The sequence below is a fragment of the Boeremia exigua genome (genome assembly GCF_020726555.1).
Source record: "Boeremia exigua strain MPI-SDFR-AT-0100 chromosome Unknown C7974scaffold_7, whole genome shotgun sequence".
Lineage (NCBI taxonomy): Eukaryota > Fungi > Ascomycota > Dothideomycetes > Pleosporales > Didymellaceae > Boeremia > Boeremia exigua.
This window is the reverse complement of record NW_025763524.1, coordinates 149,718-174,049: the sequence shown is the minus strand read 5'-3', so window position 1 is coordinate 174,049 and position 24,332 is coordinate 149,718. Positions and strand designations below refer to the sequence as shown.

Below are 24,332 nucleotides of genomic sequence, written 5' to 3'. Positions count from 1 at the left end.
ATAGGTTCGATCCAAGTACCTGGCAAGAGGTTCTAGTTGTCGATTGTTGTGCATCATGGCTTGCGAGGCTGTCTGCACTAGTGACTACGACCTTGACCGTCGCTGCGCCACCCGCAATCGAACCTTACGCCAATGCTTACTTACTTCGTCTTAACACGCGGGTGTCAGTGCTGATCCTTGCATTGCAGTGCTCGGCTACTTGAGATGCGGGCACAACTGGCATGACTTACGTCAGATTTGAACGGTGTCACTACTGTCAGACAGTCAGCTTATAATCTTTGGCTAGCAACTCTCTGCAAGCTCCCAACCAGACATCTGCATTCTACTGATATGACCAGCATTTCTCCTGGATGAGACTGACAAGAGGTTCATGTTGCCTTGACAAACTAGAGGATTACTTAGACCCCGCATGTCGTACCACCGAGGTCCCCGCAGTAGTCCGAAGTATCCGTAAGCTGCATACGAGTCGAGCGATTATTAATGCTACAACCCAACCTATTTATCAACCAAACACTCTACACCCACAATCTAAACAGAGACCTAGCTGCCATCATGGACGCCTTCAAAGCTGGAGACATCACACACAAAAACGGCCAAACAACCCACTACTACGAGGCAGGTACTCGTGATGGAATACCTCTCATCTTCATCCATGGCTGGCCGGACATGGCTGAGTCCTGGAAGCACCAGCTCAAACACTTTGGATCAGAATCAGCTGGCGCAGAATATCGCGTTATCGCGCCGGACATGCGCGGCTACGCCGGCTCCTCCGGCCCCAAGGACAAACGCGCATACTCGCTCGAAACACTGGTGGGCGAGCTTGTAGACTTCGCTGAGCAGCTCGGAGTCACAAAGGCAGTATGGGTTGGCCACGACTGGGGCTGCGGCGTTGTCAACGCGCTCGCTGCACACCACCCTGAGCTATTTCTCGGGCTTGCAGTTCTCTCAGTACCCTACCGATCGATCGAACTGGGAGTCGACTTTCTCGTTGCCAATGTCAATCGAGAAATTTACCCTGAGGATCAATACAAATACGGCCAGTGGGATTACATGAAGTTCTATGAGCTAGATCCAGTCAGAAGCGCTCGAGATCACGAAAGTGTCTTGGAGAAGCTTTCCAAGGCGCTGTATCTCCCGCACAACCCAGAAAACTACGGGAAGCCAAGCGCGCTGACTTCCACGGTAATCAAGGACGGAGGTTGGTTCGGCGGAAAGCCCGAGTCGCTCCCAGACGTGCCGCTCGAGTACACCTTCATTGATCAACAGCTCTACGACAATTCAGTGGCTAGCCACAAGAAGCACGGGTTCTTTCCGCCAACTGCGTACTATTTAAACCACGATGTCAATGCTGAGTATGCGAAAAGCGAGAAGAATGGAGGCGTGTTGGAGTTTCCAGTGTTGTTTATCGACGCCAAGCACGATGCTGTTTGTTCGCCGAGTACGATGCCTAAGATAGCTGAGAGCCAAAGGGGTGCAGTGAAAGATCTGACTTATGAGACCATTGAGTCGGGACATTGGGTGCAGCTGGAGAAGCCGGCAGAAGTCAACAAGGTGTTGGAAACATGGCTCGACAACAACGTGCAGTACAAATGCTGAATTGCGGGACGGAATGGGGGTTTGATAGCACCGTTCTAGCCTCCATTAACAGCGTACTCAACGACTGTAGCAGCTTAAATCCCGAGTTGTTCAGATTTGTGGCTAAATCAGAATTGTATGTGAAACAGTAGCAAAACAAGGCGAACCAATGGTAGCCATGGCACACCCTGATTTGTGATCTTCCTTGGTACACGATGTGGCGCACAACAAGTGGTCAATTCAAAAGTGTAAAGAGTTTGGTCCCCGGTGCGGCAAGTGGGGTTCACGGGAAAGCCAACCGAAGAAAGACGTCACGTCGCCCTCGTTCCGGCCGAACCGTGGTTGGTTATTCTAACGTCAACCAAACCACGATATCTGCACATCAATAACAGATATATAATATCAATCGAATCCATCCGCGGCTTCACCCGCATTGAACAGAGCTGGCATACGATGCTCCGCGAAATAATGCAAGAGACAGACATTTTGATCCTGGGTGCTGGTTGGACGGCAGGGTTTTTGATTCCGCAGTTGCAGCAAGAGGGGATCACGTACGCGGCAACGACTACCAGCGGCAGAGACAATACCATCCCCTTCAAGTTCGACCCCGAATCTGGATCCGCGGAGCCATACAAACGTCTGCCTTCGGCCCGTACTATTCTCGTGACCTTCCCATTGCGGGGCCACGGGCAATCCAAGGCGATCGTTGGCCTGTACCGCGCCGCCCACGGTGCAAAGAACAATTGGATCCAATTGGGCGCAACAACCATCTTCAACAAGCTACCCAATGATTGGAGTGACGACAATGCGCCCTACGACAAGCACGACATTCGAGCTATTGCTGAAGACGAGCTTTTAGGTGAGCACGGCTGTGTGCTAGATCTTTCAGGCTTGTACGGCGGCGAACGCGTTCCATCGAAATGGTTGCCGCGTCTAGCAAAGAATAAGGAGGATGTGAAGAAGCGCGGCGCGGTGCATTTCATACACGGCGAGGACGTGGCGCGTGCAATCATCGCGACCCATCGCAAATTCACGCATGGAAAGAGATGGATTATTTCCGACATGCGAGTGTACGATTGGTACGACCTGATTATGAGCTTCAGCGCAATGGCTGAGGGATTGGAAGCCAGCGCACAGGAGCAGGAAGAAAGGCTGCAGTTCGCAAATTGGGTCGGTGAGCTGATGATTGAGGAGGGGATAAGAGCTCTGCCGCGAGACATGCACTTGTTGGGTCGCAAGTTGGATTCCAGAGGGTTCTGGCAATTTCATGGGGTTTGGCCCAGACATCAGAGGCTGTGCTAGGTATGAACCAAAGAAGACATCGTAAAATTCATACTGGCAGTGGATCACACAGCAGTCGACGGACGTAGAGTGCTGCTGCTGGCAGGTATCCCCTCAGACGACTGCAAAAATTCGCCGTCCCCAATTACTCTGATGGCGATTTAGATACTGGTAGAGGAAACGAGTCCCAAGTAACGATGCATGCGAATTTTACCAACTGCTACAAATGTTCTTCTGTTGCACTCTGTAACTGTATTCTCACATTCTCCAAAGCCAATCTCTCCACGCTCCGATTTTCTCACGCTTTGAAGCTATTTCGAGTATCAACACAACTGCACATCCTCTCCCATTCCACATCACCCAATTAATAGCAATCTCCAAGACACCATTACAAGATGTCTCTTCCCACTCCCTCATACCTGATGTGCGTTGGTCCCAACTACTACACCAACCTCATCACCGGTCAAACGGCGATGCTGTACCCTCACGATGTGCAGCAAGCATACCTGCAAGAGCAGGCTCAGATGCAGCAACGTAAGTTACAAATTCCCTTGAAGTCCATATTCCCTAATGCAGCCGTCTAACTAATACAGATCGGCAATTCGCCATGAGCAATGGCTACTTCTTCGCTCCTCAAGCCCAAGCACAACCACAGGGTGCTTTCAGTATGTATCCATCGTAATGTGCTGAGGCTTTTCTAACATCAGAGCAGACTTTGCGCCGCAGGGCTTCGGCAATCCCTGGCAGGGCACAGCAGGCCCTCAAGCTCACTATGGTGGCTACAATGCCCCATATGTGCCGGTACAGCAGGCAATGGCCACCCCTGCTGTTGTCCCCGTCCCTGCTCGGGCTGCTATCCCTGCCCCCGCTCCTGCTCCGGCTCCTTCCTCTGCCCTGGCCCCTGCCCAGGTTCATTCTCCTCCCCGGACTCCGGTTTCTCCCCCTCCTCAAGCCCCCGCCTCTTCCCCTCTCCCAGCCCCTACTTCTGAAGATGTGGTCGACCTCACCCAAGAGACATCGGCTGAAGAACCTGTGGTTGCACCAGCAACCAAGGTGAAGGCTAGTTCTTCCTTTTGGAAGAAGGGTGAGGCCAATCTGAAGTTACGCCTCAATACCCAGGGTGGTAGCAATCTCTTGCGCCTCTTCGACTCCATGTCGAATTTGGGCCCTTCACAGGGCAAGTACAGGTATTGTGAAGCCCATTGGCCCACCGAAGAAGCCGCATATGAAGATATCACTGAGATGTCAACATATTTCATTGACGCTCAAGAGATGCTTATGTACGCTCTGAAGTGGGATGGGTTTGCCGGGTTCTGTTCTCTCGAGAACCCGAGCGACGAGGATCTTGTGGAGCGGGAGAGACAGGCTGCGGAAATCGCTGCCGAAAAGCGCTGTCTGCGTATGGACTTGCCAGAGAAGGTAAAACAAAAGAAGGCGAGGGAAGAGCACGGCCAGTGGATAAACTGGGTGGACAACCTGCCGCGACGCAAGTTCAAGGAGGTCTTCAAGTTGCCAAGAACACCGAACAACATCGCCGAGGTGAAGAGGGAAAGGGCGGAAGAGATAGAACGGGAGATTGCAGAGAGGGTAGCTCTGCTCGCAAGGGAGAGGGCCAGAAACGCCGAAAGCTTGGTCAAAAGATCGAGCAAGAAGAGGAAGGCCAAGAGCTTGGTCGAAGAACCAAGCAAGAAGTCCAAGTCTGCGGATCTGTCCTCCTCAGGCAGCGACATTGATGCAGAGGGAGAGACTGATGACGAGTCTCAAACTCTTCCGGAAGCATCATCATTGCCCGAGGAGTCAATGGACATGCCGATGTGTGCCTTGAACAGTCCCCCTTCTCTTCCGGCCTCCCCTCTCCTCCGACCAACATCTCCACGGGAAGAAAATACTGTGGTGATTACGGAGGAGCAGGTCGCGGACTCGTCTGTGACTAGTGATGAGGCACCATCGATGTCTGAGGTCGATGATACGGCATCTTTGTTCGAGGACGATGATACGGCATCGTTGTTCGAGGACGATGACATGGCATCGTTGTTCGGGGACAATGATGAGGAAGAGGAACAAGTGATGCTCATAGAGCTAGATTCTTTCGACGATCTCCCCCCTGAACTGGCCTCGTATCTTTCAGAAGAAAATACCGTGGTGAATACCGAGGAGCAGGTCACAGCCCCAAAGTACTCTCTTGGAGCAGGTCACAGCTCCCCCTCTACCGGAGCAGGTCACAGCTCACCTCATCGCGCCACCAATCCCTCTGAACAGGTCACAGTCCAGACAGGACTGGCTCTCTCGACATCGCCACGGGAAGAAAATACCGTGGTGATTGCCCAAGAGCAGGTCACAGCTCTTCCTTCCCCGGAACAGGTCATATATCCCTCTATGTTCGAGGAGATCGATGCCTTCCTTGCGCAGCCGGCCAGAGATTCCATTCTCGCAGACTTCTACGCACCACACCTGCAAGGAGATAATACTATCTCTGTGAACAGAATCTCCGATACCCTCCTCAATAGCGCCTTCGGACTATAAGACGGTGTGGGTGCTGTTTAGCGTGGCGTTTTGTAATGTCTTAACGATACCCTGGGCTACTTTTTTGTTGCGTTGCGTTCGAGCGTTCGACTTTGTATTATCAGCGTTGTTGTTTAGTCGTCAAGTAGGCAATTTGACTCTGATTGAATGGCCTATAGACATCCAAAATCCTGCCCTTCTATTTTGGTGATCAGTCTGAGGCCCTCCAAGCCCGCACTTCATGTTCCGTCGCGTCTACACACCTTACTATGAATGCACTGTCGGACGAAAGTGCTGAATTATACGAGGAGCAGCCATCTCCATCGAAGTACATGTAGGATGCTCACTGATTCTTGTTTTAAACAGTTGGCAAGAATGTATACAATTAACTACAACATCATATATTTAAAAAGACCATTAAATAGCGCGAAGCCGACACGCGTCCAACCAAGCACCGCCGAAGATCAATGCGCACCATTCCCATACCTCTCAGCCGCTCTCTGCCTCTTCTTCTTCAGTACAACCACCAGCGTCAAAGCCGCCACAACCCCATCGATGATGCCCTCATCAAACACAAATGCACCACCCGTAGCACAGCTTCCCCACCACTTCTGGCTATACTTACCTACCTCGATTTTCTTCTGATGCTCACCAGACCCAAGCACCTTGTACAGCGTCATGTTGTACGAATGCCACGCGCTGTCCATCTGCCAGGAGAAGAGCTGCGAGTTAACCGTGAACGACTCCGTGCGCAGACCCCACCTCTTGTTCTTCAGACTGATGGGGTGCGAGGAGTGCGGCGAGTCGGCGGGGAAGGTGAGCACGGCTTCGCCGGCGGAGAACCACGATTGCGACCACTGCGCGATGGGGTTGTGCTGATCGTCTTGGATGGTGTATTTCAGGCCGATCCAGCTCTGGCGGTGGCAGGTGATGATTGGGGTGAAGGAGTGGTCTTTCAGGGTGGTTTTTATAGCGGCTTTGTAGGTGTCGGTTAGGCCGGTGGAGGGGAGTGGCATATCGTGGGTGAGATCGAGGATTGTGATGGCTTTTGTGAGTATGCCGTGGGGCGTGATCCAATAGATGGAGGTTGGAGAGAGCGAGGATGAGTCGAGAGGTAGGGCGGAGGAGGAAACGTCGTGGGGTGAGGAGATCCACGCATTGTCTTGAGATGAGTCGGCTCTACGCTGGCGAAGTGTTGCTGTCTCCTTAGCATCTATGCTCTGCAAGGCGATTGCTGTCGACATATTGATTGTTCGATTGTTAGAAGATGTATTTTAACAGTGTGTGTTGAATAGTTTCAACAGCACCTAAGGTAGGCATGATAATTCACTCCAAGTCGAGGCAGAATCACTCGTCTTTATGGCTGGCAGACTCACTGACCGATCTAAATCTTACCCTCTTCCTCCTACATCGAGGTCGTCGGTCTGTCCCAGGAAGGCAGACTTCGAGAAGCTGCCTGGTGCACCACCTGTGATTGGCCGATGGCAGCATGGAATGAGCCTGGTGTGGGGCGATGCTCGCTTTCTTCGCTTTGGCGATTCTGTGCACCGCCACAAGCTTTCCTATAGATGATCAGGGATCCCTATGTCAGCTTGTAGCCGAATGCTTGATACAACGACTCCTGCGTGTCATCACTAAACCTTGCTATAAGCGGTGACCTCACGGCCGCAGTGATAGATGGCAGCACAGCAGATCGTTGTGATAACGACATGGTTGGACGAGGTGGCATGCGAACGGAAGGATGCGCCCCTTTGAGACGTTCGTGCTTGTGCGTGCCTTGGTTTGCATTGCAAGGTCTTGGAACGGGAAAGGGCGAAACGGGCAGGCACGCGAGTCAAGTGACACGGCAGTCGGCATGTGGCGCACACATCTTGGCACCGTCATGGAACAAGGGTTCGGTACTGACCTGTGCCCCACAAACGTGGACCTCTTGATGCTCCTTCGATGGAGATCTGAATACTCAGGGATTGAGACATTCATGAGGGGCGTCGGCCGTTGAGCTTGTTCACCGTGCGAAACAAGTGCCAGGCGCTTGATAACGGCGGGACATGCCCGGCGCTAGTACGGCACTGCTATTGCGCTGGCCACCTGTGTTTGGCTGAGCGGTGACGAGAGAGGCGCTGCCAAGTACGTCGCGCCGAATCGCCATCCCAGGGTAAATCTAAAACACGTCGACCTTGGAATCATTCAAACAATGCCCTTTCCGTGATCTTTGTCGTTGTTTGCTTTGTGCTTTCCTTTCGCCTCTTCACCTGCGGAAACCCTTACTTCTACCAACGACCCTTTCGCTTCCCCACCACACCAATGGCCTCACACTACTAGCCATAGGGGCGCCAACACTGCTACGCACACCTACTGCGCGCAACACACACACCGCAGATAGCGCTTACATAGCGCCTTACCCACAAGATGTCGGGAACACAGTCGTCGGTGTCGTCGACGGAGAGCAGCAAAGCTCAGGACAGGGAGAATCAGAGCATCGAGAACTTCGCTGCCTCCTTGGCCGCCGCTGCTGTTGTTTTCGGTGTGCAGATGGGCGTTTTCCTGATCCTGAGCGGCAACTGGAAAATCACACGGTCAAAGAAAGGCTTAACTGAAGCAAAGACGCAGCGGCAAAGCCTGTTCCAAAGGATATAGTGCGTGCGACCTCATTCTTTTGTGATCCAGCTAACAGCCTGCAGCTACTACAAGACCGCCTATGTACCGCAAGCGAAGCGCATCGCAGCCCCCGTCACCGCCATCGAGTCTATCAAAACTGTCTTTATGATTAGCGACCGAGAACTTATTCGCATAGCAGGTGTCGATGGCTTCCTGTTCCTTGAATACCTGCAACTGTTACTCCGCATATTTATACCCATGGCCTGCGTCATTCTTCCTATTCTGCTGCCAATCAACCGCGCTGGAGACGTCGATGGTGTATCTGGACTTGATTCGTTCGCGTGGCCAAACGTGGGCGTGCAGAATAAACAGCATCGGCTGTGGGCACATCTGATCTTGGCAGTACTTGTTGTGTGCTGGGTCTGCTACAACTTCTTCCTGGCCTTGAGGAAATTCGTCCGCCTAAGGCAAACAATCCTCACTATGCCAGAGCATCGCATTCGCGCATCTGCAACCACCATTTTGGTCCAGAGTATCCCGCACAAGTGGCTTACTGTGGCCGCGCTGGATGCGCTTTACGATGTATTTCCCGGCGGCATTAAGGAGATCTGGATTAATCGCAATTATGATGAGCTGCAGGACAAAGTCAACAAGCGGAGTAAGATCGCAAGAACCCTTGAGGGTGCTGAAACGAACTTGATCATTCTGTGTACCAAGAAGAACAAGGAGAAGATGGAAGCAAAGGCTAAACAAGAGGGCAAGAAGAAGAAAACCAAGAGAGAAAGAAAGGCAGAAGAGGCGCAAATGGACCACGACATTGCACAAGAGACTGTCGACCACGGTATGGACGCTGGTAACCCTCACCAGATCGAACAACAATTGCAATCTGTCCTGGAAGAAGACTCGTCATCTTCATCCTCCGACTCGTCCCGCTCTTCGTCGCATTCACGCAAGAAGCCTATGTTCCCGATTCCTTTCGTGGGCCAAGGCCTGCATGCTGTAGGAGACGGCTTTCGCGATGTGGGACAAGGTGTGGGTAACTTCAACAAGAAACTCTACGGCGGTTTCAGGGGTGCATTTGCTGGTAAAGACAAGCATGACCAGGCGCAGCCCCAGCTCGATGGTGGTGTTGACGTACCAATTTCGCCGACGTCTGCAGAGTTTGTGCAAAGGGGCGCTAGCAGCGACACCTATTCGCCTTTGGCGCCTGCAGACCAAGACCCGATGGACTCTGAACGTACCGTAACGCAGACAAGCGCACCAAACGAAAAACAAAAACCCACGAAGAAAGAGAAGAAGAAGTCCAAACATTTCAATCCGTTCCGATCTCTGCGACGCATGAGCGACGACTTCGCAAGCCCTCAGCCTTTCCGCAAACCTGGCGAAGTACTGCCAGACGAGTTGAGTGAGCCTATAAAAGTAAAGTACGACCTCAGAGGTGTCTACAACGAGAGTATAACAGAGGACGACGAAACGGCGCTTTGGAGATCGTACATCACGCCAAAAGACCGTGAAACTATGCGTCTCCCTCTGTTCAACTTGGATTGGTGGCCTTCTATTCCATTGATTGGCAAGAAGGTGGACACGATCTACCATTGTCGCAAGGAGCTGGCGCGACTCAACGCAGAGATTGACGAGGATCAGGCTCATCCTGAGCGTTACCCTCTGATGAATTCTGCCTTCATCCAGTTCAACCATCAGGTCGCCGCACACATGGCTTGTCAGTCGTTAAGTCACCATGTTCCTCGGCAAATGGATCCTCGAACTGTCGAAGTCAACCCCAACCACGTGCTCTGGGATAATCTTACGATGAAATGGTGGGAGCGATACCTTCGACTTTTCGGTGTTATCATGCTGATCGTTGGGCTCATCATCTTCTGGGGTATTCCAGTCTCATTCACCGGAGCTTTATCTCAGATCTCCACACTGACCGAGGAACTGCACTTCTTGCGCTTCCTCAACGATATGCCAGGTTGGGCAATTAGTTTCGTGCAGGGTGTCCTGCCCCCAGCGTTTCTGGCCATTCTTTTCGCTGTTTTGCCGATCATCCTGAGATTTCTGGCCGGAGCCACAGGTACGACGACGTCCGGAGAGCGTGAGCTTCTGGTGCAAAACTTTTACTTTGCCTTCGTCTTCGTCCAACTGTTCCTAGTTGTGTCGCTTTCCACCGGCATCACCGCAACGATTCGAAAGATTACCAACGACCCTATCAGTGTCCCTCAGACTCTGGCCGAGAACTTGCCTAAAGCTGCAAACTACTTCTTTTCGTACATGATCTTGCAGGCCCTCAGTATCAGCTCTGGTACTCTGCTTCAGATCGGTGCTGTTGTCATCATTGTTCTCTTCGGCTTCTTCGACACGACACCTCGACAAAAGGTCTCCCGGGTACTGAATAGGTCAGGCATGAATTGGGGTACTATGATTCCGGTCTACACCAACTTTGGCGCAATCGGAATCATCTATTCGATCATCTCGCCTTTGATCATCATCATGATGTTGATCACATTTTCCCTCTTCTGGTTTACCTACCGGTACCAGATGATCTACGTCTCATACGCTAAGGCCGAAACGAACGGACTGATCTTTCCAAAGGCTGTCAACCAGCTCTTTACCGGTATCTACTTCCTTGAGCTCTGCCTTGTTGGTCTGTTCTTCCTACAGGACAACAAAGCTTGTGTGCCTCATGCGATTATCATGATCGTTGTGATGATCTTCACTGTGCTCTACCAGTTTGTGCTCAATCGAGCCTTTGGTCCGCTGTTCACCTACCTCCCCATCACCTTCGAAGACGAGGCTGTCGAACGTGACGAGGAGTTCCAGCGCGCCCAAGCCGCACGATGGACCGACGCAAACGATGCAGAGCATCAGTCTCTCATCGGAGAAAGCGCAGCCAAGACTGCAGAAGACCGTGAACGCGCACACATGGAGGCAATGGACCGCTTGAATGCACAGCGAACACCATCGGGCGGCAACGGTAATGAAACATTCGAACTCTCGAACCTTGATAGCCCTAGGCCAGACCGCAAGAACAACTGGAAGAGCAAGTCACGTACATCCGTCCACGCCAGTCGCTCTCGCTCTCGCTCCCGTGCTACGCCTAAGAAGCACAAGCGTAAGGATCCCCTCGATGTCTTTGCCGACACCCTCAAACGCGGTCTGGATGATGTCACGGACGGTATTACGCGTCCCGTGCGCGACATTGAATCCCAGGTCCTGCCCACGGCCAACTTATTCGACAACATCGACGACGAGCTGCAAGACATAGAACCCGAGGCTCGCCAGAAGCTTATTAAGCGCAGCTTCCAGCACCCCGCGACACGCACGATTCAGCCTGCTGTATGGATTCCGCACGACGAGTTGGGTATCTCTAAGGACGAAATCCAGCGCACCAGTGTCTTCAGTTCGAGGATTTGGATTACCAGCGTCAATGCTAGGCTTGACGGGCGTGGTAAAGTCATGTACAGGGGACTGCCGCCTGATCGCGATCCTTTCGAGAACATGGAGGTGTAGAGACGCATTGTAGCAGCGTGTCTTTTCTGATTGTTAGCGAGCATCATCATATTCATTGTCTTCTCATACATAGCGTGCGCAGCTTGGGGGTACATATGGCGCTTGCCGCTCCACTAGATGGAGAGCGGAGTTACATCCTGCACTGCATAGTTCGTGGGACAGAAGATAATTTACACATTTCGATTCATTTCAACGCAAAATTCGTATGATGTTCACGTGGCGTGGTTCTCATGACCGGACGGATGATTCATCTGATGCGTCTTTCAGTCTCAGGATCCAGCTGGGTATCTTACACAGGTGTCGTGCAATTGACGCAATGAAAGTACGGTCACGTGTTCGACGTGTCGCGCTAACTTCCCCACAACGCGTCTGGCGCATCTACGCAACTCTACACAAACTTTCTTACCTGACATCAACACAACGTCACCGAGATGTCGAAACAAGGCACCGTTGTAGAGCAGAAGCAGTTCTTCCTGCAAGCAAAAAAGCACCACCTGTCACGCCCGATCGTGCCCTCACAGCGACTGAAGACAATTGCAGAGGATGGAGGTATTGAGCTCGGCGTGGTCAAGGGCGCCTTGGACAAGGTCAACCGCGACCTGAAGCAGCACTCGCGCAAAGTCTATAGCCGGCAAATGATTGACCATATTGTTGACCAAATTGACGAGCTGTACTGGCAATCGGGTGCTCGAGACATTGACGATGAGGATGACGACGCAGCGCCTGAAGATGATGGCAACACACTGTACCAGAACGACAATCTTACCCTCGACGAGAATATTGCCAAGCTGCCCAATGTCTGGGACACTTCCTCGGATTCTACAACCTCTCGCGACGTCGATCAGGATGACTACACCGCCGCCCTCGCCCGCCTGCAAGATCTCTCAGCGCAGCGCCTCTCCCTGCAAACGAAGCTGACCACATATCGCACGCTCCTCTCGCTGCTCGAACCGTACCGCAAGCCGAAGGAGAACATACAACCGAATTTGGTTTGGAGGGATGCGCCGCTTGCGCCAGAGCTGGCAAAGACAAGGACGCTGGCCATACGGGTTGCTGGGAGGGTGGGCGAGAAGCTGGGCGATGTGCAAGTTCCAGCTACCGCAGACGAAGATGGTGATGTCGATATGCTGGCTTTGAAAGGACAGGGCAAGAAGAAGCTAGACGCAATTCTAGCTGGCTGGTGATGTGGTAGACAAGCGGTGTTCGTTGTACCGCCGTGAAGTAACACTCGCACTTGACCGGAGTTTGGGCTGGATTTAGGCAGGCATGTCTTGCTATTGCTATCTTGAGACGGCGGGCGCGGTCGTCCACTGTTATAAGTCTCCCGTTGCGTTCTGCAACGACAGGACCATTCACACACGCCCATCGTTAACGCCCACTCTCACGGCTTATTCTTAGTCTCATCGCGCATTCGTTGTCATGAGAGGTATGTGTCCGACTCGAATGCCTGTAGCCGCTGCTGACCCAATATTAGTCTACGAACGTACTCCAATCACTTTCTGGAAACCGAAAACAGCAAAAAGGTCCAAAGACGCCTCTCGGTTGCACTCCGGATCGACAAGCATGGGCAGACGGAGGGAGCGCTTGAGGGCGACCGATGCTTCGCCGCACTGGCTGGGACGACTGCCGGGGTTTCGCAAGGCCAATGCAGATCTTGCGACGCCTCCAGACGGCGCAAAACGATTCTTGCGACATCAGGCAGACAGGAAGGAAAAGCGGCGCGATGCGAGAAGGCAGAGACGCCAGGCTTCAAGTAGCCGTAGGTCCAGCCCACTGCCCAGAATCACCGTACCTGAACCAGCTGCCGGCTCGGGTACACCAAGACCTCGTGCAGCTGGCGTGCCCATCGACGCGATTCGCAAAGCACTCAACATGACGAAGATTAGCGACATGCCCGAATCGTCCTCGAAGGCTTCAAAGGCGACACCTCGGCCATCTCCGCCAGCTGAATCTCATATACGCGACCGCGCAAGCTCCGACCCTGATCGCTACGGAGCACATGAAGTCGTGACAGAGACAAGGTACCGCGTGCCATAGAAGACACGCCACGAACCACCCACCGACGACGACGGAGAAGCCCGCCTGAACAAAGCCGTCATCAAAGCTAAACAAAAGCTCATCACGCACCCGCACGAGGCCTCGGAGCGCATGGTCGCGAAACTCACAAATGAGGTCAAGAAGTACCTGGCCTCGAGAAACGGTAACGATGAACCGCGACCTCGAGATCAAGACTCCCCGCAGCCGAGGACAGTGATCGACGTACCACTCAGGCACCAGACTTTTGATGCTGAATCCGCTTTCGACGGCCCCTTCGATGCCGACGCCCCCGAATTCCCGTCGCACGAGACAGATCCCCTCCTCCCCAGTGACAGTGACAGCGACGGCGACGGCGACGTATTCCACACACCGCCGCAGCGCCGTAGCCCGCCCGGTGAGATCTGTGGATCCAGCGCGATCCCGATGCGCACGTATACGCCGGGGAAGCATCCGATGACTGGGCGAGATAATCCGGAGAGGGAGGGGTCGTGGTGGCGGTGCTGGGAGTGGCGGTGCTGGGAGTGGCGGTTTTGGAGTTGTGGGTGGGGCAGGGAGGAGAGGGAGAGGAGAGGGTCTTTTGGGTCGTAGATATAGGATCTGAGGAGGGAGGATCATCAAGGAAGATACTGTATTAGTCTCCGTCAGGGTTGTAGAGATATGCAGACTAAAGCATGCATGCACAGCACCCGTTGAGGCAATACCATGGCATTGCTGATTCTCTAACACCAAACGCCTCGCTATGCAATACCCGACCGAACCACACACCGCTCCCCCGTCCCTCACGCCCCCTCCTCCTCATCACTACTCCCCGCCCTCTCCTCCCACCCCGCCAGCCGCCTCAACACCCTATTCTCCTCCCTCAGCCCCTTCACCTCCGCCATCAACGGCTCCTCCGCGCGACTCTGCACCTTCAGCGCCTGCCGCGCATACTCCGCAACCCTCCCCAGCCCCGCCTGCCACTCAGCATGCTCGAGGCGCAACTGCATGCTCGTCGCGCGCTCCGCGTCCAGCAGCGCCTGGTAGTGCTTGTGCAGCGCCAGGATGGACGAGGTCTGGGTGTACGCGTAGGGGCGCAGTTTCTCCAGCAGCAGGGTGAGTGCGTTTTCGTAGTCTGTGATCAGGGATGTGAGGGCGTGGGCGTGGGTTGTTAGTGCCGCGGTGTGGGATTCGGCGGTCGAGAGGCGGGTTTGCAGGGCTGTGAGGTCGGCGGCGCGGGATGCTGCTTCGGGGGGTGTTAGTCCGAGGTGTGGTATAGTATAGTAGGATGTGGCGCAGCAAGAAGCCATGGGAGAAGCAGACATACCGTTTATCTCGCCATTCACCTCGCGCGCGCTCGTGTGGTTCAGCACCCCGACGCCACCCTCCTCGCTCGCGCGCTGCTGCAGCGCCTGCACGCCGTTCAGCACGCCCTGGGTCTGCGCCTTGTTGTCCTCGAGCATCTGCGACAGCTGCTGGACGACGCTCCACAGGTGGTTCATGTCTGTCTGCTGGCCGCCCGAGGGCAGGCCGTTGACGAGCGGGACGCCGTTTTGCTGGGGCGCGCCGTTCATTTGCGAGGTCTGGCTGGGCGAGGGCGAGGGGGCGGAGCGCGGCATCGCGACGTTGCCCGTGCTGTCGAGGAAGGAGTAGTTGTTCATGGTGGCGGGTGGGGTGGGCCGCGTGGTGGGCGCCGCGGCGCGGTGGAGTGCACGCGGGAGCTTGTCGGGCTGTGCTTTTGGGGGTTTTTGGGGCCGAACGTTGCGATGGGAGTGCGGTAGGGTGACTGGGGCGTGGATTTGCGCTGCGAGTCCCCGAATCGTACGTCAATTACAATGCGCCTGGTCGAACTGTGGGGGAGTTGCACCGCGGAAGTGAGCAGCGCGCAAGGCTTAGCGTCTTGGCCTGACAGGGGTTATGGTGTTGTCTCTCTTTCACTATTGATCAGAGGGCGCGTTCATCGTCCCATGTATGAAATGTTATAGCACGTACTGCTCTGCGTTCTTGCCGTCACGGACCTGCCTAATGAGGAAGGTTTGCTGCAGAACCATCGATCGCAGGACACGTCGTGTACGCCCCAGGGCGCGCCGTGTCGTTGTGAAGGGCGCGATGCGACGACCTTCACCTATGGATGACCTGTGCCTCCCCGCTGATCAAGCGCTGCAACATTCCCGAAGAAGCAGTTTTTCTCAACAGTGTCGAACGTAGTGGCCACTTGTACATAACAGGGCGTGGTTCGCGTGCAGGGCGCAGTGGTCTGAGGGTCATGCATTTCTCATCATTCGTGATATGCTATGGATTCTCACTAAGTCGAGTTGGGAGCTTTCAGCACGCTAAGTCATCAAGCTAGAATGTGACGCTATGCAGCTCTCCTACAGCTTCTGCTTTGCCTCATCAAGCTGGCAGAAAGCCTTGAACGTCACCAAGCCTTCCGCGTCGTCTGTCTCACTCTCAATGACGACCTCGGCGGTCGCGCCGACAAAGAAGACATACCCCTCCTTCAGCTCCTCCTTCTTGGGTCCCACGCTAATCGTGCCCTTGCCCTTGGTGCACAGCACGATGCTGGGGCCATCAATTGGGTCGAACGTGGTCTTTGCGCCGCTCTTCTTCAACGCTGTCCTGACGACCGCGAATTCTGGAATCGGTGGGTCGTACAGAGTGTTCGACGAGTTCGACGAGTATGCAGCAGCATTGAGTTTTGCGTAGGCGTAGTCTGTCGGGTCCATCTTCTGTTCGCTGATGGGCGCGTACGAATACGTCAGCATCGTGGTGAGGGTCTCGACGTCCTTGAACTTGGGTGTGAAGCCGGCGCGCACGACATTGTCGGACGAGGCCATGCACTCGATGATGTCTCCGGAGAGGTAGGCGTGGATGTCGTCAGCCTTGAGGAACATGGCTTCGCCTACCTCAAGCTTGACATAGTTGAGGAAGAATTGGACAAACAGGCCGATATCTCCAGGAAACTGCGAGTCCAGGCGAACAACAAGGTCAGCAAGCTCCTGGCCGTCGTTCGAAGGGCCGCCATTGCCAGCAAAGGACGAGCCCTCCGAATTGGCAGCAGAAATGAGCTCCTTAGCTGCAGAGACAAGAGCGTCATGGTCTGTGTTCATGACCTTCGTAAACGCCGACTGCAAAGCCTTCTTGTTGGCCTTGACGTCTTCCCCCTTGTCAGATGTCTCCTTGCCCTTGATCGTTTCTTCGAAATTCTTAGCCTCCTCCTCACCAACGAGTCTCCGCAGCGATGGGATGGTCTGGAGGAAATGCGCAATCTCGGCGAGGGGTCGGAAGCCGCAGAGTCCATCGAAGGGCGTGACGGCGATGGTCATCTCAGGCTTATGGTTATCATCTGGTGGCATGTTAGTCTATGCAGTCTAAAATATGGCTATACGCCTGACCTGGGTAGTTCTTGGGGTCCCTCTTGTGCAATTGCTCCGCAAGCTTCTTGTTTGGGTGGGCCTGGATGCTCAGCGCCTTGCCGATCGAGAGAACCTTGAACAGGAAGGGCAGCTTGTTCTCGTAGCGCTCTGCTATGTCGGTGGAAAGGAGAGCTTGGTTCTCCTGGACGAGGTCAAGGAGCGAGCGCTGGGTCTCGAGATCCTTCGAAGGAAGGGAGGGGTGGGTGCCCATCCATAGCTGGCGATGTCAGTACTGGAACAAGCTCGATCATGTTGAAAATGTACCTCAGCATAGGGCTTGTCCTCTTGGATAGAGAAGTCTTCTGAGGCCGTAGCAGCGTGGAATTTGGCGGCAGCAGAGTCCTTGCCGACCTTTCCTGGAAAGCTTCAGCATTCGCTGGGTAACGTCAAGCGCGGAGCAGCGCACCCCAATCGTAGCTGTTTACACCTGAAGGCAGTCAGTCTACGGCCTTAGCTTGAGCTTCTATATTTTCTGGCATACCGCACTGAAGTCTGATCAAAGGTACACGCATTTTGTCTATTCCTCGCTGTGTTATGGTGGAAAGGTGGCAACGTCAGAGCTCCAAGGGAGTTTTGGTGGGGTCCACGAATGCCACTACTGCGGAAGCCCCGCAACCGAACCGGACGTCGCCAGATCAGCGGTAGGTTCAAATAAGCAGCGTCCCACCGAACGACTATTCCCTTCAATCGCTTAGTGCCTCGGTACCGGTACCTGGAACTCGTGCTTAGCCTCGCATAACCATCCTTCTCTTCTACTCGCTCGCTGAAATAACCTCATCCTTATGCACTTCAGCGATCAACCCCTGCGGTAGTCGCGCTGGCCTGGCAGCAAGAGCTCTGGAACTGTTAGGGCGCACCTCCCTTCAACATGGCAGCACGCAGCAGGCCCCGTGGCGGGCAGATGAAGGACGAGTACGACGAGGAAAGGTCGCTCTGGAACCAGATCAAGGGTGATGCACGCCACATTGACCAGCTCATGGTAAGCAAACTAGCACTTCCAGCCCCGCATTGCTACATCTACATTACTATATGTCTGCAAGAGAAATTAGCAACTTGGCAGACTCGGAGGGATTCATAGGTGCAGCTCCTAATCCTTATGTCTCTCCTGGGCATCTATGGACACGAATCAAGTCCATGGCTAGAAAGGTTGACAATCTGGCGGTAAGCGGCTGATCTGTTGCACGGTCACCGGCCGTTGATCGATGCCCTCAAACGATATCAAACAGATTGTCAACGCATACCTTTTGTCCAAATGATGCCTCTTCTGTCCGTCTCTAACATTTATTACAGACACAAGCAGAGACTGTTCGCAAGAAGATACTGGACCTCGAGGCGTCTCAAAATGCTCGATTAGGTTTGATTGCCTGCAGATGCTCCACTTAATACTCATACTGACCAGAATAGCTCGAGGAGCGCAGCCCTCTGAGAGAATCGACGATGAGCTCGAGACCAATCTTCGTGAGCTCATCAAACTAGACAACGAGATGATTGGCCATTTGAAATCAGAGGACGGCGGCAACGACATCTCCACACAGATGGGCATCCTTTCAGCTCTGAGAAGCTCAGACGACACCCCAACATCGGCATCGCGCGCCACTAGTGTTGGCAAGTCGCGCGACCGCCAGGGTAAACGCAAAGTCGCCGACAGTCTTGACGACCGCGACAGCATCGCCGCGGACAGCCCTGGGCCCAGCCCGAAAGTGGTAATCAGCCAGAAGGACAAGCTGATTGCGAAATCGGCCAGCAGCAGGGCAGGATCGGTTCCCGTGCGCGAAGGAAGCGTCAAAGCCGAGGACGACGACAATGGTAAGGGTAAGAAGGGTCGCTCTTCTGTCCCCAGGTCTTTTCCCAGTTCATCGAAAAAAGGGTCCGCTCGTTGAGCGCGCATGTCAGACTTTCTGCTCCATTCCGGCGTTACACACGATGGCAACGATACCCGCTCTAGCATTTCCTGTACGTCTGATGGGTACACTCCTAGCCTAATAGTCTAGCGAGGTAGTTCATTCAGAACCATGTCTTCCTCATGTCATGTCACCGCAGCACCATTGTCATCATCTTTCCCACCCTCGATTCGCCCCCGCCCCATCCCCACCCCACAACTAACACGCACCAGACAACCCACCGCGCCGCCTCTCCCCCAAAACAGAAGTCCTCTACCGCAACAGCAAACAGCGCGCCAACCAGGAAGGCGAAGGCATCCTATGCCGCGTCACCAGCGTCATCGGCGACGGCAAACAGCGCCGCTACGAGATCATCGACGCGGACCCGGATCCGCCGACGCCGAACCAACCCTACCGCGCCTCCGTCGCGCACCTGGTCCCCATTCCCTCGTCGTCGGCCAACGTCACGCTGCCCGACTTGCCCAAGAAACGCGTCGTGCTTGCGCTGTACCCCAATACGACGACGTTCTACAAGGCGGAGGTTGTGGCGAGCTGGGTCGCGGATCGGGTTAAGAAGGAGAAGGATGATAAGGAGGGGGTGGCGGATGGGAAGGATAATCTGGTGCGGCTGAGGTTTGAGGGCGAGGACGAGGCGGATCGCGAGATGAGTGTTGAGCGGCGGTATGTGTTGCCTGAGAAATGAGGGTGGTGGTTAGCTTGCACGGCTGCGGGAGTGCGATGTTGGGGCTTGAGTATTTGTGAATAGGTGTTGATTGGATAGGAGCCCGGACTCGGGCCATTGATGTTTTTTGCTGTTGTAATGCATTGGTTTTGTGTGTTTACGTCTGGCAACAGGTGCACCTCTGGTGGTGGTTGGTGTTCACTGGCTGATCTCAACAGAGCGTGGTATCCAAGCATCGAATGTAAATACTAGGAACAGCCATGTTCTGAAGCAAGATCCTGCCAAACCTCTACGTCCCTCCATCACCATCACCCCTCATCCGTCGTATCGCCCTCCTCGATCAGCGTCTTGAACTCGCGCACCTCCTTCATCCACATATAGCTGTGATACATGCCCTCGAGGTCGTAGTACAGCGTATGCTTCTCGCCGGGATCGACATCCACGAGCCCCTTGCGCACCAGGTTCTTCAAAAACAAGATCAGCAATCTAAGAGCCCTGGTCTGCGCATCGCGACCGTGGGCGTCGTCAACAGCAACCCCAATATCGGTCTGCGGCGGGGGCTGGTGGTTGATGCTGGGGGGCTGGCCCATGTGCTCGACGAGGCGCAGGGCGTGTTGGATGAAGCACAGCACGACTTCCTTGGCGTCGATGTTGTGTGTGGCGAGCGTGGAGTTTGTGACGAGGTTGGTGAGGAACTCGAGGGCGGGGAGGGCAATGGGGAGGCGCGTGAGCTGCGCGAAAATGAGAGTGGGGTTTTGGTCTAGGGTGGACAGCACCGAGGCTTTCCATTCCTGGAGCGTCGGACGCTGCGTTCGCCGTTCGTTTTGAGGCGTGGACTTCTGGGGTGCATGGGTGGGGGTTTGAGGCGTCGCACGGGGACCAGTAGGAGCAGGAGCGTCGTGCGTGGTTGTAACAGAGACCGGCGGCGCGGGAGAGGGCTCGTAGATGCCTTCCTCCTCCAGCATGCGGACGTATGGCTGCACGTCAAAGGGTGTGGGAGGGTACCGCGCCTCGTACAGTTGCTGCGGCGTTGCGAGGGCGATGGCATCCGCGTCTGAACGCAGCATGCGCTTGATCGTCTCGAGCCGGGTCGCAGCGATGTCTCTGGCCGAGAGGCCTTCTGTCGCAGGCTGCCCGCGCTGCGGCTGCGCGGCTGTCTCGAGGCGCTGTACGGCCTCGACCCAGTGTGATAGGAATGGATTCAGACGGAGCGGCGTCTCCGCATTCAGGGCCCACAGTCTGTATTCGCTCCGGACCAGTGCGGCCAGCATGCCCCAGCTAGGCTGCCGCTGTGCCTCTGCCTCGAGCGCATCGATCATGCCCTTGACGCGCAGGCTCTTCTCGAAGGCGCCCCCGACGCCGTCCTCCTGCAGCGTGGAGACGTGGCTGAGGTCCTTGACAACCGTCGCATTGTCGCGGACCACGTCGGCCAGATGCTCGAGCTCGACGCGGGCGAGCGCCGAGGTGAGGCTCATCGTTCGCGGTGTCGCGTCTTGCGGCTCGGGAAGCGGTCGTGGAACGGGTGCGAGGGGCTCGGCGTCGAAGGAGCCATGGATGCGGATGGCTACAGACACGCAGACGCTGAGGTGTCACGATGCCGGCGTTTCGCGATTGGAAGCTGCGGTCGACGCGCCAAGCATCGTGCTCGACTCAACTCGCTGGCTAGCGGTCCCACCCGCAGACTAACAGACGAGAACAATGGGCCCGCCCGGGGACGTGTCCGCACCCTGCAGTCCTAAGGGCAGCGCGATTGAACGTCAGTTCCAACATCTGGGCTGGTGTTCCCATCAGTTCCGTCGACTGCAACAGGAACGCAGCTCCGGGACCCTGCACTACCTCAGCACCCTCGACCGCCGCAACTGCCGCCCCAACAACCATATCACGTGCATAGACCAGCCCTGCTGTGTTGCCAACAACGTACATGCAGCGACATACGTGACAAAGCACACACAAACGTGCTCGGGCACATGCTCGTTCGTTGGCGTCGACTACAATCATGTCGTTGACATCATCGACGCTGGTGGAGTCCCCATCGTTGGCATCCACCTCGATCCTACGCCCACCACGGGGGACCCCGTTCTGCACCTGACTGTCACGCCCCGAGCCATCTCCACACGCTACACGGTCATTTCGCACGTCTGGTTTGATGGACTGGGCAATCCCTCTGCCAACGCCCTCCCGGCATGTCAAATCCAACGTCTGTACACACAGCTGGTGTCCCTGCCGCGCGAATATGAATCCGGCGTTTTCTCCGTAGCATCTCTGCAGGTAGACTGGTCTCGTGGGAGTTTTGTGCGTAACCCTGAACGCCAGCCGCCGTTGTTTTGGATGGACACTTTATGCATTCCTGTTGACCCAAAGCACGAACACCTTCGAAAGAAAGCAATCAACCAGATGGCGTCCATCTATGCTGCAGCTATTCGGGAGCTCGTGCTGGATGCAGAACTGATGCAGTATGAGGCAGCCACGAGTTCGGCACTGGGGATACTCGCGCGCGTGGCATGCTCAGCGTGGATGACGCGCAGTTGGACATTGCAAGAGGGCGTGTTGGCGCGGGAGTGCATCTTCCAGTTCAAAGACTGCGCTGTCGACCCGATGCACGAGTGGTGTCAGCATGGACCCAGACCAGGAGTGCCGGCTGCAGCCCGAGGCGTGAGCTTTCCACTCCCTACGGATGAGGAGAATTGGGCTGTGTATGTGGAGCTGTACGATATGCTGTGGAATACCTTGCATCAGGACTGGAAGAGCAAGTACCATAAAAGCCCGCGTCAAACGAAGGCAGGGAACTTTCAGCGTCTGCGTGGCGGGAACATTACGGGCCACACCCTCACTCTCCCTCCCATCCAAGGCCTCTCGAATCGGGGCGCGAGTGGCCTAGACGAGACAGATCACTTCACGATGGAATTAGGAGAGGCAACCAGACTGAAGCAGCTGGTCGATACGTGGAATGAGCTTGCGCATCGCTCGACTACAATGCCAGAAGACTTGCACATCATAATCGCCAATCTTTTAGACTTCAACGCTGGAAGTATTTTGAGTATACCAGCGCGCGAAGAGCGCATGAGGGCTATGATTCTGAGCTTCAACTCACTCCCCGTTTCGCTGTTCTGGAACACTGGACCGAGGTGGCGTGGTGATGGTGGTGCAGATACTGGAAGCAATAATCGATGGATTCCCACCGAGCCAAGCAAGAGTAAATTATCTCTAACACCGGTGATGGAAGTCACTGCCGAGTGGCTCAAGTTGGATCTTCAGCCTGGAATGAGAGGCACGCAGGTTGCTCTCCTACACGAGAACGGAGTCAGCATCGCCGAGCAGATGAGTTTTGTGTGCTCGATTTCACCACAGCGCGCGTATCATGTGACAATACTTGACAGCCAAAGTGAAAGAGACCAAGGGGCTGCCGATGTCAGTACCCCTCACTACCTCATCACTGAGCAGTCCACAGAAGCGACCACCAAACTGATCAAAGGTGCCCTGTTCCGCGGTATCCACTCTCCTGGACTGGATACAGACGGCGTAGTCAAGCTCTCATATGCGTGCCCCGTTACTCTGCGCCCCCTCCAGAGAGACCTCAACGCAGCCGAGCAGCACGTCGTAGCCGAGTATCTCTCGTGCAATACAGAAGTATCGGTGAAATACGGTTCGTGGCCCTCCACCACTCCCGCAACGTTCATCGCCCAGGACGCCACTAACCACACCCAGACCCCATCCCCAACTTCACCCGCCACCCGCGCCGCATCCAACGCGGCTCCTGCACCCAAGGCGGCGTGGCAATAATCATGCTCCTCCCGATCCCCACCGTCCTCGGTCTGCTCTGCCTGCTCCTCTTCATCGTCACGCTCGCGCGCCCCCCGCACGCCTTTACTCCCACCGCCAAAGGGCTGCTCGCTGCCTTTGTCGTGCTGTACGTAGGCTGCACGCTGGTGGGCTTGGCGTGGCTGTTCTTCGTCGAGACCGTCATGTATCGCATGTGGCTCGCGTCGTTTGAGACTGCGTGGGTGCCCGAAGAGGAGCGCGGGTGGTGGGCGAGGTACATGGCATTTGAGCGGTGGCTGGGGCGGGTGGAGCGCGCGGTGTATACGTGTGTGAGGAGGGGTGTGAGGGCACTGTGGAAGTAGAGAGGGTGTGTTCAGATGTTATGATTTTATTGATGAAGCACGAAAAACAGGGGTATATCGCGAAAAATCTCACAAAACAGGTCAAGGCCCTCTGCCTGTGGCACAAAAGTCGTCACGTACTTGTTGCAGCAAAGTATATTCCGAGGAGTTCAGATGTTATAGAAGGGGGGATGAGTGCAGTCTGCAATTGTAGAGGACCTGATGGCTTGTTGATCGCACGGCCGGGTTTCTGAAGCTGGCCCTTTTCGTGTGCTACTTGTGAGTGTTAGTTCCTTTTGCAAGACTCATCTGCCTCGGTGAAGATTAGGTTTGGATCTAGTACTGCGCGTCCCGGAGGTTGACGGGGCATGCCGGAGTCTCTGCAGACCACTGTACCGTTTTCGACCGTGCCGTCGTTAGAGCCAGGGTCGTTAGAGCCAGGGCTGGACACGGTCAAGATCAAGTGCATCAAGAGTGACATGGCCTTAGCCTCCAAACGCATGCAGGCATGTGCTGTACGTCACAACTCCAAACTTTCTGGTCACCACAGCGCCACAGTTGCCCCAGACAGCAGCACACTCGCGCCCGCCATTGGCCGCCGTGCCTCCAGCGCCCCGGCAAAAGACGGTGAAACCGTAAAATGCAGCCGCTTCTTGCTTGTCCACGCTACACCAACGGCTATCACGGCACGCCCGCGCTCCAGCCTCCGCTCCAGCCACACGCGGCGCCGCAATCCGCAGACTCTGCCACAGCGCCATGCCCCCGTCGCCCGCGA

General features: G+C 55.1%; 12 protein-coding genes across 12 annotated transcripts; 8 read left to right on the top strand and 4 right to left on the bottom strand.

Annotated features, from left to right (window-relative positions):
- The first annotated feature begins 202 nt into the window (after positions 1-202).
- C7974DRAFT_395520 (Alpha/Beta hydrolase protein) lies at positions 203-1,883 on the top strand. Its single transcript, XM_046141991.1, has one exon. It carries the CDS (start codon positions 481-483, stop codon positions 1,594-1,596), a length of 1,116 nt encoding a protein of 371 aa, XP_045995936.1. The 5' UTR covers positions 203-480; the 3' UTR covers positions 1,597-1,883.
- A 43-nt stretch (positions 1,884-1,926) lies between these two features.
- C7974DRAFT_395519 (uncharacterized protein) lies at positions 1,927-3,083 on the top strand. Its single transcript, XM_046141990.1, has one exon. It carries the CDS (start codon positions 2,029-2,031, stop codon positions 2,875-2,877), a length of 849 nt encoding a protein of 282 aa, XP_045995935.1. The 5' UTR covers positions 1,927-2,028; the 3' UTR covers positions 2,878-3,083.
- A 168-nt stretch (positions 3,084-3,251) lies between these two features.
- Positions 3,252-5,379, top strand: C7974DRAFT_455057 (uncharacterized protein; the record flags this gene model as incomplete). The annotated part of the gene is made up of 3 exons (XM_046145947.1): positions 3,252-3,390; positions 3,450-3,521; positions 3,569-5,379. 3 exons carry the CDS (start codon positions 3,252-3,254, stop codon positions 5,377-5,379), a joined length of 2,022 nt encoding a protein of 673 aa, XP_045995934.1.
- Positions 5,380-5,724: 345 nt separating this feature from the next.
- C7974DRAFT_195567 (uncharacterized protein) lies at positions 5,725-6,809 on the bottom strand. The gene has a single exon (XM_046136681.1). The coding sequence runs from the start codon at positions 6,600-6,602 to the stop codon at positions 5,823-5,825; it is 780 nt and encodes a 259-aa protein (XP_045995933.1). The 5' UTR covers positions 6,603-6,809; the 3' UTR covers positions 5,725-5,822.
- Positions 6,810-7,533: 724 nt separating this feature from the next.
- C7974DRAFT_395517 (uncharacterized protein) lies at positions 7,534-11,870 on the top strand. Its single transcript, XM_046141989.1, has 2 exons — positions 7,534-7,994; positions 8,040-11,870. The coding sequence occupies exons 1-2, from the start codon at positions 7,768-7,770 to the stop codon at positions 11,464-11,466; spliced, it is 3,654 nt and encodes a 1,217-aa protein (XP_045995932.1). The 5' UTR covers positions 7,534-7,767; the 3' UTR covers positions 11,467-11,870.
- Positions 11,740-12,838, top strand: C7974DRAFT_195547 (kinetochore Sim4 complex subunit Fta4). The gene has a single exon (XM_046136680.1). It carries the CDS (start codon positions 11,898-11,900, stop codon positions 12,648-12,650), a length of 753 nt encoding a protein of 250 aa, XP_045995931.1. The 5' UTR covers positions 11,740-11,897; the 3' UTR covers positions 12,651-12,838.
- A 47-nt stretch (positions 12,839-12,885) lies between these two features.
- C7974DRAFT_413679 (uncharacterized protein) lies at positions 12,886-14,091 on the top strand (the record flags this gene model as incomplete). Its single annotated transcript, XM_046143748.1, has 3 exons — positions 12,886-12,892; positions 12,941-13,473; positions 13,504-14,091. The coding sequence occupies 3 exons, from the start codon at positions 12,886-12,888 to the stop codon at positions 14,089-14,091; spliced, it is 1,128 nt and encodes a 375-aa protein (XP_045995930.1).
- Positions 14,092-14,288: 197 nt separating this feature from the next.
- Positions 14,289-15,293, bottom strand: C7974DRAFT_455051 (uncharacterized protein; the record flags this gene model as incomplete). The annotated part of the gene is made up of 2 exons (XM_046145946.1): positions 14,289-14,725; positions 14,807-15,293. Coding segments are annotated over 2 exons (924 nt in total), but the record flags the coding sequence as incomplete, so codon positions are not given.
- Positions 15,294-15,735: 442 nt separating this feature from the next.
- Positions 15,736-17,504, bottom strand: C7974DRAFT_395511 (mannose-6-phosphate isomerase). The gene is made up of 5 exons (XM_046141988.1): positions 17,377-17,504; positions 17,302-17,322; positions 17,160-17,251; positions 16,875-17,112; positions 15,736-16,825 (listed from the first exon to the last, which is right to left on the bottom strand). Exons 1-5 carry the CDS (start codon positions 17,405-17,407, stop codon positions 15,852-15,854), a joined length of 1,356 nt encoding a protein of 451 aa, XP_045995928.1. The 5' UTR covers positions 17,408-17,504; the 3' UTR covers positions 15,736-15,851.
- A 259-nt stretch (positions 17,505-17,763) lies between these two features.
- On the top strand, positions 17,764-19,478 carry C7974DRAFT_313623 (SGF29 tudor-like domain-containing protein; the record flags this gene model as incomplete). The annotated part of the gene is made up of 4 exons (XM_046138420.1): positions 17,764-17,874; positions 18,186-18,249; positions 18,300-18,716; positions 19,009-19,478. The coding sequence occupies 4 exons, from the start codon at positions 17,764-17,766 to the stop codon at positions 19,476-19,478; spliced, it is 1,062 nt and encodes a 353-aa protein (XP_045995927.1).
- A 144-nt stretch (positions 19,479-19,622) lies between these two features.
- Positions 19,623-21,044, bottom strand: C7974DRAFT_195423 (uncharacterized protein). Its single transcript, XM_046136678.1, has one exon. The coding sequence runs from the start codon at positions 20,930-20,932 to the stop codon at positions 19,766-19,768; it is 1,167 nt and encodes a 388-aa protein (XP_045995926.1). The 5' UTR covers positions 20,933-21,044; the 3' UTR covers positions 19,623-19,765.
- C7974DRAFT_195424 (uncharacterized protein) lies at positions 21,045-23,752 on the top strand. The gene is made up of 2 exons (XM_046136679.1): positions 21,045-23,100; positions 23,163-23,752. The coding sequence occupies exons 1-2, from the start codon at positions 21,156-21,158 to the stop codon at positions 23,576-23,578; spliced, it is 2,361 nt and encodes a 786-aa protein (XP_045995925.1). The 5' UTR covers positions 21,045-21,155; the 3' UTR covers positions 23,579-23,752.
- The last annotated feature ends 580 nt before the right edge of the window (positions 23,753-24,332 follow it).

Bases quoted from the DNA above. Each gene is read 5' to 3' on its own strand.
- C7974DRAFT_395511 (XM_046141988.1), bottom strand. From the start codon at position 17,407: ATGCGTGTACCTTTGATCAGACTTCAGTGCG. The intron at 17,252-17,301 runs GTGCGCTGCTCC...GAAGCTTTCCAG, and splicing joins TGTAAACAGCTACGATTGGG to GAAAGGTCGGCAAGGACTCT. The intron at 17,113-17,159 runs GTACATTTTCAA...TGACATCGCCAG, and splicing joins AGGACAAGCCCTATGCTGAG to CTATGGATGGGCACCCACCC.
- C7974DRAFT_195567 (XM_046136681.1), bottom strand. From the start codon at position 6,602: ATGTCGACAGCAATCGCCTTGCAGAGCATAGATGCTAAGGAGACAGCA.
- C7974DRAFT_195424 (XM_046136679.1), top strand. From the start codon at position 21,156: ATGGGCCCGCCCGGGGACGTGTCCGCACCCTGCAGTCCTAAGGGCAGC. The intron at 23,101-23,162 runs GTTCGTGGCCCT...AACCACACCCAG, and splicing joins AGAAGTATCGGTGAAATACG to ACCCCATCCCCAACTTCACC.
- C7974DRAFT_395520 (XM_046141991.1), top strand. From the start codon at position 481: ATGCTACAACCCAACCTATTTATCAACCAAACACTCTACACCCACAAT.
- C7974DRAFT_395517 (XM_046141989.1), top strand. From the start codon at position 7,768: ATGTCGGGAACACAGTCGTCGGTGTCGTCGACGGAGAGCAGCAAAGCT. The intron at 7,995-8,039 runs GTGCGTGCGACC...AACAGCCTGCAG, and splicing joins AGCCTGTTCCAAAGGATATA to CTACTACAAGACCGCCTATG.
- C7974DRAFT_195547 (XM_046136680.1), top strand. From the start codon at position 11,898: ATGTCGAAACAAGGCACCGTTGTAGAGCAGAAGCAGTTCTTCCTGCAA.
- C7974DRAFT_395519 (XM_046141990.1), top strand. From the start codon at position 2,029: ATGCTCCGCGAAATAATGCAAGAGACAGACATTTTGATCCTGGGTGCT.
- C7974DRAFT_195423 (XM_046136678.1), bottom strand. From the start codon at position 20,932: ATGAGCCTCACCTCGGCGCTCGCCCGCGTCGAGCTCGAGCATCTGGCC.